This window comes from Citrus clementina, unplaced genomic scaffold (genome assembly GCF_000493195.1).
Source record: "Citrus clementina cultivar Clemenules unplaced genomic scaffold, Citrus_clementina_v1.0 scaffold_2, whole genome shotgun sequence".
Lineage (NCBI taxonomy): Eukaryota > Viridiplantae > Streptophyta > Magnoliopsida > Sapindales > Rutaceae > Citrus > Citrus x clementina.
The window spans coordinates 16,597,448-16,609,858 of record NW_006262688.1 but is presented as its reverse complement, the minus strand read 5'-3'; the positions used below and the strand labels follow the sequence as shown (position 1 = coordinate 16,609,858).

Sequence of the window (12,411 nt, the reverse complement as noted above, 5' to 3'; positions counted from 1 at the left end):
TTAATGTTCTTTTTATTCATTAAATAAAATATTTCTACAATTAATGATATTTGTAAAATACTATTTTACTTAAAATTGTTAATTGATTCTATGTTAACTTGTGTGATTAAATAAAAAATATATATATAATACACACAAAATAAGGTAATTAACATTGTATTTTTTTTTAGTTGCAACACTGTATATATTGAAAATATATATAGATATAAGTAATAATAAAATGACGTTAATTTACTTATTACTTTTAATTTATCAAATATATAATAATACTTGCAGTTATAAATGTTAAAATATTACAGATTAGATTCTTTTTGTCTATGAGATAAATAACTTAACATTTACATTTAGTTATCTAAAAAATGAAAACAAACATATTTTTCAGATATTTACATTAAGAGCTATTGGGACTTTACCTAAAAGTTTTTGGATGATCAAATATAAATGTTAAATTATTTTTCTCGTAGACAAAAAGAATTTGAATTATGATATTTGAACATCTATGATTGTAAGTATTAGTATATATTTGATAAATTAAATGTGGTAGGTAAATTAACATCATTTTATTATTATTTATATATATATATATTTTTTGAATATATACAGTGCAACAACTAAAAAATACAATGTTAATTATTTTATTTGCTTGTATTATATGATTTTTTTTTGGTTTAATCACACAAGTTAATATAGAATTAATTAACAATTTCAAGTAAAATAGTATTTTACAAATATCATTAATTGTAGAAATTAAAATATTTAATGAATAAAAAAAACATTACATATTAATTTTTATTAAGAATTTGTTCAAAATGGTAGCCATGAATGAAAGAGCTCGAGATGAGTATACAGTAAAGTAAAAAAATGTAGCTTTTATATAATAAGTTGATTCAATCATATAAAATCAACACAACAAATCGCAATGAGGAAGAGTAAAATAGAAATCAATTTCATCTATTCAAATTTTAGATTAAAAAAAAACACCAACTTAGTATGGATATTTCATATTCTGGAATGCAGCAAGTAAAAAACATATTATTTCAAATTTCTGTTGTCAAAATATTTTCATTGCGATGACTGACACGTCGAGGGGTTTGCACTGAAGTACCTGAATGCCTAGAGCTGGCAAAATTTGACACGACCCGATTATCCGACACGAACACGACATAAATAAATGGGTATGGGTCGTCAAATTTAACATGATTATTAAATGGGTCAGGTTTGGGTCAACACGAATTTTTTCCGTGTTGGGTTAGGGTTAAAAGTCTTGACCCATTTACCCGATTATATTTTCTATTTAAAATAATTTACATATTTTTATAATTAAAACTCAAATATTAGAGATGATTTTTTTTTAAATGGTGAATATAAATACAGTGTTTGATTTATAAAATTTTACATACATTTAGAGCTTCAATAGTATAAATGTGTAAAAATTGATATATATATAATATTATAAAATATATATGTCTATCAATTTTTACATATTTATACTATTGAAGTTCTAAATGTATGTAAAATTTTATAAATCAAACACTGTATTTATATATAATTAATATTATATATATATATATATATATATATATATATATATATATATATATATATATAATTAAAACCTCAATAATGTAAATATGTAATATATTAGTAGATATGTATATTTTATAATATCGATAAATTATGTATGTATGTACGTATGTATGATAGCGTATAAATATTTGATGTAATTTTTGTTTAATATATAGATATTAAACGGTTATTGGGTAACCCGATTATTTTTCCGTGTCGGATTTGGATCGACCTAAATTTGACACGACACGAAACTGACACGACATGAACACGATCCGATGACCCATTTTGCTAGCTCTATGAATGCCAACGATATGACTTAAAACTTCAAAAGTCAAGAATATGACATTCACAAGTACCTTTTATTTAGGGAGCTTGTTACTTAAATCATTTTTTCAATTGTATGATAGACTCCTAGATTTATAACCTATGTAGTGGTAGAGACTAGAGAAGTATGGCATTATGACATAATTATAGTTTATTTAATTTTTTATTATGGTACCAGATTGAAGAGATTAGATGTGAATTTTTTTTTTTTAAATTCAGACTTCAAATTTTACATTAGGTTATGCTTGGTGTAGAGAAGATAGAGAAATTTGTCTACTCTCTCTTTCATTTTGTTCTTTATTTCTCTTATTTTTCTCCACACTTAACATTTTTCTTTCATATTTTGTTAAAATTTCAGATTTCTTGACTCAAGACTTGTGCAAAGGTCTAGAATTTGAGAAGTTTAGATTACGATCTAAACAAACATTCCAATGCCAAACTCAATTATCAAGTATCATCACAATAAATCTCACTAAAAATTGATGTGTTGCCTATATATTTAACTATCATAATTTTTTATAAGAAAAAAAATATTAAATAAAAACCACTCATATAAATTCTACACTTTTTATCTATGTGGTTGTAAGTAAACAAAATGAATATTTAAATTCAAAAAATAATATTGTGATAAATATTGAAAAACAAATGTAGCATGTCAGAAGTGAATGTGATTTTTTAACTTGTTCTATGATTTAAGAAATATTGAGTTTTGTGTAAAATTTATATATATATATATATATATATAGATGAGACAATACCACCAAAATGTCATATACATTAAAAGGAGTTTTCTAATTTCTCTCGAATTAACATTAATATATACCATTTATCCCCTAATATTTTTCATAATAGTCAATAACCCCATAGCAATATAATTTTACAATATTATTCTTATTTTTTAAATCTACTTTTATTCATGTTTATTATAAAATAAAATAAATCATATGAATGGAAATTAAAATATTTAAGTAGTAAAAATAAGAAAATATATTTATTTTTAGAGTGAATAAAAAATTAATAATAGAATATTTTTCTTATGCTTTTTTATTTTTTAAAAAATATTTTTTATAATAAATATATTTTTTATATTTCTAAGATAAATTATCAAATAAATAATTCATTTACCCCTCTTTTCATTTAAGATTTTAATGCCAAGGTGATATGAAAATTATTAAGAAATAAGTGGTATATATTAATTTCAGTATGGGAAAAATTGGCAATCTCCCTCTATTAAATTCTAAAAAATGAGAATCGTTTTGTTACAAATAAATAAAAACCCTGCGCCAGATCCGAATGAATTTTTTTTTTTTTTTGTCCGTTTGATGTTGTGACCATGCATTCTCATCCTTGGTTTAAATAATTTTACTTGCTTTCTGTATAGGGTTTGTGCCGGTCATTTAGGATGCATAAGAAGTGTTTTGGGATCGATTCGGTTCCTCGCACTGGTTACTAAGATGGCCTTAAATCAGAGAGTGTTTTGGACCTTGCTATTTCATAAGAGTGAATATTCTTTTCCATTTTATGATGGTACGTACGGTGAAAATCTGGTGGTGATCATGCTTTAGTTCTGGTCTTCGCATTAGCAATTCAATCAACATCAGCAACATTATGTAACATTTTTTTTTTTTTTTTCTGTTTGTTCGTATTTTAAATTGTCCTGTATATACATAAATACCAACGAAGGAAGGAAGAACCCGATCGAGTGAAGTGGACTCGAATTTCAACAGGGTATTAGATCTTAGACTAATTTTGGTTATTTTATACGAGGAGTTTGAGGAGAGTTATCTAGCCCAGTGGCCGCTGCCAAACCCGGTATCTTATCCTCTTAGAACATAGGCAAATCCTTGTACTTTCATTTTTCAGTACAGGCAATTGCCTCCTCTTTTTTTATATTTTTTTATCATTGTTCTTTCACTCGCCCATTGAAACTCATGGAAACTCGAATCTACGTTCTGGTCTGTGCTCTTTGTTGCCTCTTTCTTTTCTCCTGACAAAAATATTTTTCGGATCAATAATTACCTATAAGTGGTCTATTTCATCTGATGGACCTTGTTCCTCTCATTGCCGAGAATCTAATTAATTTAAACTTAACTTAGAGATTGCCTTTTTTAAAAGGAAAGGGATGGTATACCATTTGGTTTTATAATAAATTATGATTGTGTTTCATCAACTTGATTTGGACTACAACAGTAGGAATATTATGGTTCTCTCTTCAAAGCACATCACAAAGATAAACACTAGAGAAAAAGAAGAAAGGAAAAATATAAAAATTAGAGCCAACAAAATTTGATAAGATCTGAATACCATACACGAATAATATATAAATAAATAGGTATGAGTTATCAAATTTAACATGATTATTAAATGGGCAGATTCAGATCGACATGATTTTTTTCTTGTCATACTTGGATTAAAGTTCTTGACCCCTTATCTTATTAATAACATAATTATATTTTTTTATTCTAAATCAATTTATAGGTTATGTTTATCAAAACTCAAATATTGGACATAATTCTTTTTTTTTTCTTTTGAAAGATGAACATACACATGGTAATATGGTATTGCATTTATAAAATTCTAAATCTATTGCATTTATAAAAATTCTATATAGATTTAGAACTTCAATTAGTGTACATGTCTATTTTTATAATGTCAATACATAATATTATTTATGCATATGTAATTAGAGCTTTAATAATGTAAATGTATAATATTTTGGTGAGAGCATCCTCACTTTAGCAAATTAAAATAAAAAAAAATAAAATAAAATTTAATACATTAAAAATTGTAATTTTTCTTGTATATTAGTATATTAAAATCTATATATTTTTGTTCGATAATGGCATCCTCACTTTGTTAAAATGAGAATATCCTTATTGGAAAATTATCACATACATACATACATACATACATACATACATACATACATATATAAAATACAGTGCAAATATTTTATGTAAATTTTGTTAATTAAATGTATAAATATTAAGAAGATTATTGGATAACTTGTTTATTTTTCATATCAGATCAAAATCTCAATATTTTGATATAATTATTAAATGAATCCTATTTGGGTCTATCTAAATTTCAAACGATGCGAACACGACCCAGAACCAATTTTACCGGCTCTAATAAAAACTTTGTTGTCTTGTTAATTATTATAGCACATGGTAGCTGATGCAACTAACGGCTATTACTACATAAATTTTATGAAATATATGCACAGATATGCATTTACTTTTGAGGTAAGATTTTGTTGAGCATGATGAATTAAAATTCTTCATTGTATTTTGTTGTTTATGGTTGATGGACATAGAAGAAGTTATGATACCCTCCAACCTACGGCACTTCATGATGTAGGAGTTACTTTGGAAGCTAGCATAGGAATAAAGAATGGTCAATTCAATGGCACTAAGTATGTGAGAGAGAACGAAAGCAATAGAGTTATCCGTGGACTTTATTCCATTGTCCGTTATATGAATAATATTTTTTATTAAAGAAATCGCCATCTTGAAATAGCACATCTATTATTTAAAGCCTCATCTTCATACATAACAAAGTAGAGAAGGAGAAGTAGCAAAGATTAAAATTAAAAAAAAAAATTATGAAGAATATGAAAGGACAAGTAGTGCTGAATCTCCCAGCAGAGAAAGCATGGGAGATGTACAGAAACAATGAAATAATCAGCAAAATCAACCCAGAAATGCTCGCTCATGCTGAATACATTCAAGGGGATGGCAGCCCTGGAAGCCTTAGGCTTTTCAAGCTTGGTCCTGGTATGCATGCACAGTTGCTTTCTTATTTTATTAATTATTATTACTATTTGCTTGGCTGCGACGGGAACTAAAATTTTCTGATTATTTGATGATGAAGCTGTGCACAGCTATGTCAAAGAATCAATAGAGAAAATAGAGGGGGTGGAGACGGGACGATCAGTGACATATCTTGTAGTGGATGGTGAGTTGAAGGGGATTTATGATCCTTACAGGGTCACCATTTCATTCACTCCTGTTGAAGGAAAGCAAGATGAGATGTGTATTGCGGAATGGGCAGCGGAATTTGAGCCTCTGACAACGTCAACTCCTGCCCCAGAAAAGGCTAGGGACGCTGCCCTTGGATTTCTCAAGTGTTTTGATAAGTTCCAGCTTAGCTATTAAGGATAAACTCTATCTATATATATGTTTGTGTGTAAGCATGTGCGACAGTTCTCTGGTGTGGTAGAAACTATTTTAGTTGTACAATAAATAAATAATATTATAATATATGTGTATTTATTTTTAAATTTAATTACATATGTCATACATGCAATCATTAGCTCTTACATTTTCTAGAATTTCTCTTTGTGTGGAGGTTTACATGTTATGAATTTAGTCTCATATAACAATGATATAAGATTTATTCACACTAGAGAAAACTAGATATTTGTGTATTGAGTGGCATATGAATCGTGTAATATGTTAGGTTCCGTTTGGTACAGCTTTTCAAATATAGCTTATTTAAGTAGAGTTTTTGATAGTATAGCTTTATAAATAGAGTTTTTACATAAAAAAATTTTAATTGTTTGGTTGTCAATAAGAGTTTTTATTAAAAATTTATGAAATTACTTTAACAGATAAGTTTTTTTAAGTTATGTTATAAAAAGAATAAAATAAGATTGTTAAACAAATTGAGGATATTTTAGATATTTTAGCATTTAAAAAAAGCTTTTCAATCTCTACTCTTAAAAGCTCAAAATTTGAGCTTTTACTAGTAGAGGCAAAATAGCTTATTTAAACTTGAAAAAATCTACTAAAAAAACAACCAAACATAACAAAAATTATGATAAGAACTTATAGAATTAAATAATCACTTATGGTGATTAGATAAGCCATACCAAACATGCACTTAATTTATATGTGTTTGTGTTAAGTTTGTGTTAAGTCATCTGTATCATATCAATTGGCATGTGTATACGTAAGTTTATCAATATCATGTGGTATGTTGATATAAAGTTTCCCATTCTTATATTTAGTTATAAATTTAATTATAAGTCATGTTACATTACATGATAGGTGGCATATAATAATCTTTAAGTTGTCACTCAAAATAAAAAATATTACAGTATTTGAAATAATTTAGTTGCATGTTACATTATTTATAACATACTCTAGCACTAATTATAAAAGCTTGAACGATTTCCAAGAATATGATAATGAAAATCGATAGAGCACTCTTGCGGGGCTTGAAGATGCAAAATTATCTTTCGGGCCATTTTTTTCCCCCCTTTTCTGGAAAACTGAGAACATGACCAAGTGCCCTCTCTCCTTGCTATAAGTGGAGCTATTCAACGCTATTTCAGTAGCAAGGAAGTCTGAACGTAAATTTGTCTTAAACAAAGGATGTTTTTACTACTAAACAAAAAAGGGTGTTTTACACAATATAACTTCCATTAATGAAAGATTTTTAGGGATTCGACGTGCTGCAATATACAGCCACTATACTTGTGAAGCCATAAATTCCGAGCACAAACTTGGCTTTGATCGCAATATATGCAGTGGATAAAAATCTGCTACAATTATACACTTCCATTTGAAATAAGCAGACATTCTGTCTTTGGACACCCGGCAAAATGGCAATCATAAGCTTAAAAGGAAGTAGCTACTAATGAGATATTAACATGCAACCTACATAAATTGTACCCTGGTACCGACAATAGCATGCATACAAATGTGCTAACAAGAAAGCTATCATTTTCATTTGAAATTAGAGTCAACAACAAGCTTCAGTTCTGGAGAGAACTCGATAATTTCAGAGTCACTCTACCATATCTAAACCTAGCTAAAAGCCCAAAAACATCATATATACAGATAATAAAAGCTTAGGTGAATTGGGGTACCAGTTCAAACAATTTTACCAAAATTCATGAACTTGAGAGTTATTGAAACACTTTTTTCATGACAACCAAAGCTTTGGGTCAACTGCCCCATTATGCTGTGAGCTTATCTTCTATGCAGATGGTTATCAGGTTGAAGGCAGAAACTGTTCACAACCTGTTGATCCATTCCTGGTGAAGTTATTGACGAGGATTTTCATCATTTGACCTAATTTGTCCTTAAACTCCTTTGAGCTGCTCCACTTGACTTGATCAACTTCCGGGTTCCCGTTTTTAATGTTGACGTGCCCTACCACAGCACCCTCCATATAAGCTTTACAAGCTACCAGAATATCATGAGCATGGTTGCGAAAATGCATGGCAACCAAGTCTTCAAAGTGCTGCAAGCAAAAAGGAGACTAAAATCAGGAAGAGAGACTAAAATGTGCACTCCTATAAATTTTAGGTTTCAGTTCACAACGCTGTGTACTTTTCAACCAATAGAGCATACTTAAGCAAAAGTGTGCAGTGTAAACAAACTAATTTCACATGAGAAATTGTTGGATAAAATCGATTCTCCATTTCCATTCAAAATTTCTGATGTTCCACTATTACATGACTTTACTAGATGCAGCTGCATTCACAATTGTACTCTAAAACTTAAGCCCAGGGTGAGACTACGGCAGAGAAAAGCCCGAAATGTCACCCTAACGCTCAAGCTAGCCCATTAATTTATTTCTGAACCACAGGATAGTTGAATACTTCTTTTCTTTTTTTCTTTTTTTCCTTTTTGATAGGATAGTTGTATACTTGCTGCCTCTAATGACCATACTTATTAGGAAAGCCAAGGAAGCCAAAGCAAAACACTAATGTTAATGGCCAAACTTATTAAGACAATCTTATTCACCGGAGATTCCAAATTCATCACCCAGTCTAGGCAGCAAGTCATTATTTTGTGTCAGCTTCAGGTCATAATAGCATTATCAGTTCAACCAAATCTCACATGGATTTTAAAGAGGGAAGGGGGAAAAAGAAGGGGGGAGAGAGAGAGAGATTATCGAATAAAACTATATCAATGTAGCAAGACTAAAAGTATTGAAGGAAATGAATTCGATTAACCAGCCTCTATGCAATTAAGTAAATTAATGAAGCAAATTGTTGCAGATATCATACCTTTGGTGGTTTTCTTAGTGTATACATCATTGTCTTCAACGAGTAGATAAATGCATCGTCATTGTAACTTCTGGACATCTTCTCCCCTTCAGGCCCGACATACGACTTTTCAAACCCAGGCTCATTAAAGAACGGTTTTGCATTCAGAATTAAAGCTTGTATGGAAACCAAAACCTGCAGCATGGTAGACTTATTTTTATCCCACATCTCAGTTGATTTACCGGTCCAGGTACCCAAAAGGCTGAGGCAGACTTTTCCACAATCATACAAATTAGGATTTAATCGGAGGCCCCCTGAATAGTAATAAACACTCTGCAAGAAAAAAATTCCTGATTTGCATTATACACAGTGGAATATACAAAGTTGGAAGGGCACAACTAGAAGTGGCAAAATGAGTCACGAGACAGATGCAACAGAACTTTTCTGATTTATGTTCACATAAATCGACATGATTAATAAATGGATTGACATAACACGACTATTAATCGTATCGTATCCGTGTTCGCTCACCTCATCACGTTTATCCATTTATGACACGAAGATCAATTAGTATGTGATAACATTATCTGAAAAGTTAACTAATCTATATACTTAATATTAAATTAATTATTCGTGACTTATTTTTAAGAATAAAATTGACATATTTGTGATGTTTTAAATAATTTTTTATTTTTATTATTAAATGCATTAAACGGGGTCAACACGATAAATAAACGTATTCGTGTTTTGATGTTTAGAAACGAATAATAAATGGGTGTATCCCTGTTTGTTTAAATTTGAGACAACACAATAGCACGAATTGCCACCCCTAGACACAACAAGAGATACCTACCGGTGGTTCATTGGGGTAGCTAGGTGGGAAGATGCAATCAAAGACAAAAAGGCCATCATGATAGGGTGTACCAGAGGGTCCAATCATGACGGCCCTTAAAAGTTCCATCCTTGCTTCACAAACTCTAACAAATATTGTATCTGTCAGAGTATAGAAAGAGAGCAAGATCAGTCATCTAAACATACTACGATAAAACAAGATTTTTCTTCTCTAAATGGAGAGAGGGTCAAAACAGTAGTACCATGCATGTATGTTATATTATTAAAGCGTATAATTGAAGAGATTTAAACTCACCAGGTAAGTTCCTTTCCAGAATTTTCCATTCCTCCTGAATTTTCTTGGCCCAGTTCTTTGGTGGCTATCAAAAGAGAAAAAGGACACATAACAGTTAATATAACAGATAGAGAAAGAGAGAGACCAAGACATCTTCAGTAACTTAACTCACCTTCTCCTCCCCAAGAAAGCCCATCCGGTTGTAGTGATGGTCAGAAAAATCATCCACAGTATCAAACTGCTTAAAGCCCTGGATATTTGCCATAACTCTACTTTCCTCTTTTTCTTCTTTCTCATCAGAAATCGACTCTACAGAGGCTGTTGAATGGCTAACAAAAGCCAGCTTGCTTTTGCTTTCACCAAGATAGGAGATAGTTGCCTTCCTCTTACTTTCAGAAAGATCTGAAATACTTGTAGTGCTTGAGACAGATGTTACATCTTGAGATGAAGCAATATCCTTTAACCAAGGAAGTGAGGCCTCTACACCAGGAGGAAGATCCACATTATCAAATTGGGATTGCATGGTCGCATAATTATCTTCATACATGTCAGTATCATCATATTCATAATCATCGTCAGCATAGTCATCCATGTTGCCGTAATTGTCGTCATTATCATCTTCATCATGATATGAAAGTTCAGAATTAGAACTATTGGGAATCTTTGAAATAATTGATTCCGACGAGGAACTCTTCGCATGATCTCTGGCTGATGCATCCTAAAGAAAGAACAAAATTACAAGCCAAATACTAATTGAGATTAAGCAAAAGGAATTCCAGAAAAGGAGGCATTAATCATTTGGGAAATCTGGCTATGTACCTTAACTTGGTTTTCCCACATTTCATCATCACATATTTTTTTCTTTCCCTTATCGAGGTCAGCTTTCTGATCACCAACCGAATCTTCACTTGGAGCTTTGTCTCTTGCAAAATTCATGAGCTTATGAAGAATAGCATCCTGAAAAAATAGATTACTTCCTCAGCAGCAGGATAACACAAAAGAACAATGTTTAAAATACAACACATTACAGACATATCCTCCTAATGCCCTCAAAATGCTTTGCCTCACAAATGGTATGCAGGCGTGTCCGTATAAGAGAGATTAATTTATGATCATTATCATCACCAACACCATATCCTCCTAAATTCGGAAAGAATATTGGGGTGTCCATAAGGATTTGCAATTCTTGTAATAGCAATGTGTATTTTTCAATTCAGTCACCAACATAATATCTCTTATCATCGACTAAGTAACTTTTAATGACTTACAAAAAGCAAAACATACTCAATCAGTCAATCTGCTAGAGAATTGTTTCAAATAGGAGAAAAAATGGAATTGCAGATGAGCGATCACTACTCTGGAAAATTTTCAAATAGATAATTTCACTAAACTAGGTTTTGGTTTACAGAACTGACGTGAAGAATAAGAAAAAATAAAGGGAAAGTAGAACCCTTATATCATAATCCAAAGTCCTTTTTTTTTTTTTTGCCTTGGATTTTTATTACCAGAGTAAAAAGAAAAAAATTTCTTAGCAACCAAACACAACTATAAAATAGTTACCGACTGACAATAAATTAAATAAAAAATAAATTCGCAAGTTAATTTGTAAAATTGCACAATTACGACCAAATTAGTCAGTCAAAGCACGATCGTTGACTCACGCACACAAATTAAACCGGACTGACCCAGACGTTCAATCAATTAAATATTCAAAATTAACCAACCGCAAAGAAATTAACAACAAAATTTACGAAAATTAAAAACAAACAAACAAAGTTACCTTGCAAGATTGAAGTTTGGGGCTGATCAAATTATCGTCCATATCACACGATCCTCCAAAATTCTATCATGTCGTAAAAGTGAAAAATATAAATAAATGAAATAAAAAGTTCTAAATAGAACCGCTGTCGTTTTCAAAACAGATGATTATGATAGAGATAATAATTATAAGCGAAACATGTACCGGAAAGATCGACGAAACCCGAAATATCCGAAACAACTATTATAGAGATCGGAGAAAAGAGGAGAGGATAGTAGCAGCGTGACTGAGAGAGAAAGTTACCAATCAGAAGAGAGAGAACCGATTTCGCACTTGTTAATATAGTAGGTAAGCTCTCTCTATCGTACGCGGTAAGGAAATTACTGGGTGAAAGATAATCCAATGCGGTCAGCTACACTTTAATTTGAACTACGTCAACCTATCACGTAATATTTTGAATCTTTGATGACGTGGCGCCTCTTTTAGCTGGACTGTATAGTAGGGTTTAGCATACAGCAACGTCACTGGGGCGGATTTTTATTTTTGGGATAGTTAAGATGCGTTCGTGTTCGTTGTAAATTAAAACGTGTCAAGGTTTAGTGTAACGAAGGTTGTGTTTTGATGACGTGG

At 30.6% G+C, this 12,411-nt stretch overlaps 2 protein-coding genes across 2 annotated transcripts; one reads left to right on the top strand and one right to left on the bottom strand.

Moving 5' to 3' along the window:
- The first annotated feature begins 5,369 nt into the window (after positions 1-5,369).
- On the top strand, positions 5,370-6,175 carry LOC18052727. The gene is made up of 2 exons (XM_006447241.2): positions 5,370-5,669; positions 5,767-6,175. Exons 1-2 carry the CDS (start codon positions 5,498-5,500, stop codon positions 6,048-6,050), a joined length of 456 nt encoding a protein of 151 aa, XP_006447304.1. The 5' UTR covers positions 5,370-5,497; the 3' UTR covers positions 6,051-6,175.
- Positions 6,176-7,605: 1,430 nt separating this feature from the next.
- Positions 7,606-12,115, bottom strand: LOC18052726 (putative ubiquitin-conjugating enzyme E2 38). The gene is made up of 8 exons (XM_006447240.2): positions 11,986-12,115; positions 11,803-11,865; positions 10,842-10,979; positions 10,195-10,740; positions 10,044-10,107; positions 9,750-9,889; positions 8,918-9,229; positions 7,606-8,145 (listed from the first exon to the last, which is right to left on the bottom strand). The coding sequence occupies exons 2-8, from the start codon at positions 11,842-11,844 to the stop codon at positions 7,894-7,896; spliced, it is 1,494 nt and encodes a 497-aa protein (XP_006447303.1). The 5' UTR covers positions 11,845-11,865; positions 11,986-12,115; the 3' UTR covers positions 7,606-7,893.
- Positions 12,116-12,411: the final 296 nt, after the last annotated feature.

Excerpts from the sequence above, each read along its gene's own strand:
- LOC18052727 (XM_006447241.2), top strand. The coding sequence starts at position 5,498 with ATGAAGAATATGAAAGGACAAGTAGTGCTGAATCTCCCAGCAGAGAAA. Across the intron at positions 5,670-5,766 it reads GCTTTTCAAGCTTGGTCCTG|CTGTGCACAGCTATGTCAAA; the intron begins GTATGCATGCAC and ends TTGATGATGAAG.
- LOC18052726 (XM_006447240.2), bottom strand. The coding sequence starts at position 11,844 with ATGGACGATAATTTGATCAGCCCCAAACTTCAATCTTGCAAG. Across the intron at positions 10,980-11,802 it reads CCAAACTTCAATCTTGCAAG|GATGCTATTCTTCATAAGCT; the intron begins GTAACTTTGTTT and ends CTATTTTTTCAG. Across the intron at positions 9,230-9,749 it reads GCTACCCCAATGAACCACCG|AGTGTTTATTACTATTCAGG; the intron begins GTAGGTATCTCT and ends TTTTTCTTGCAG.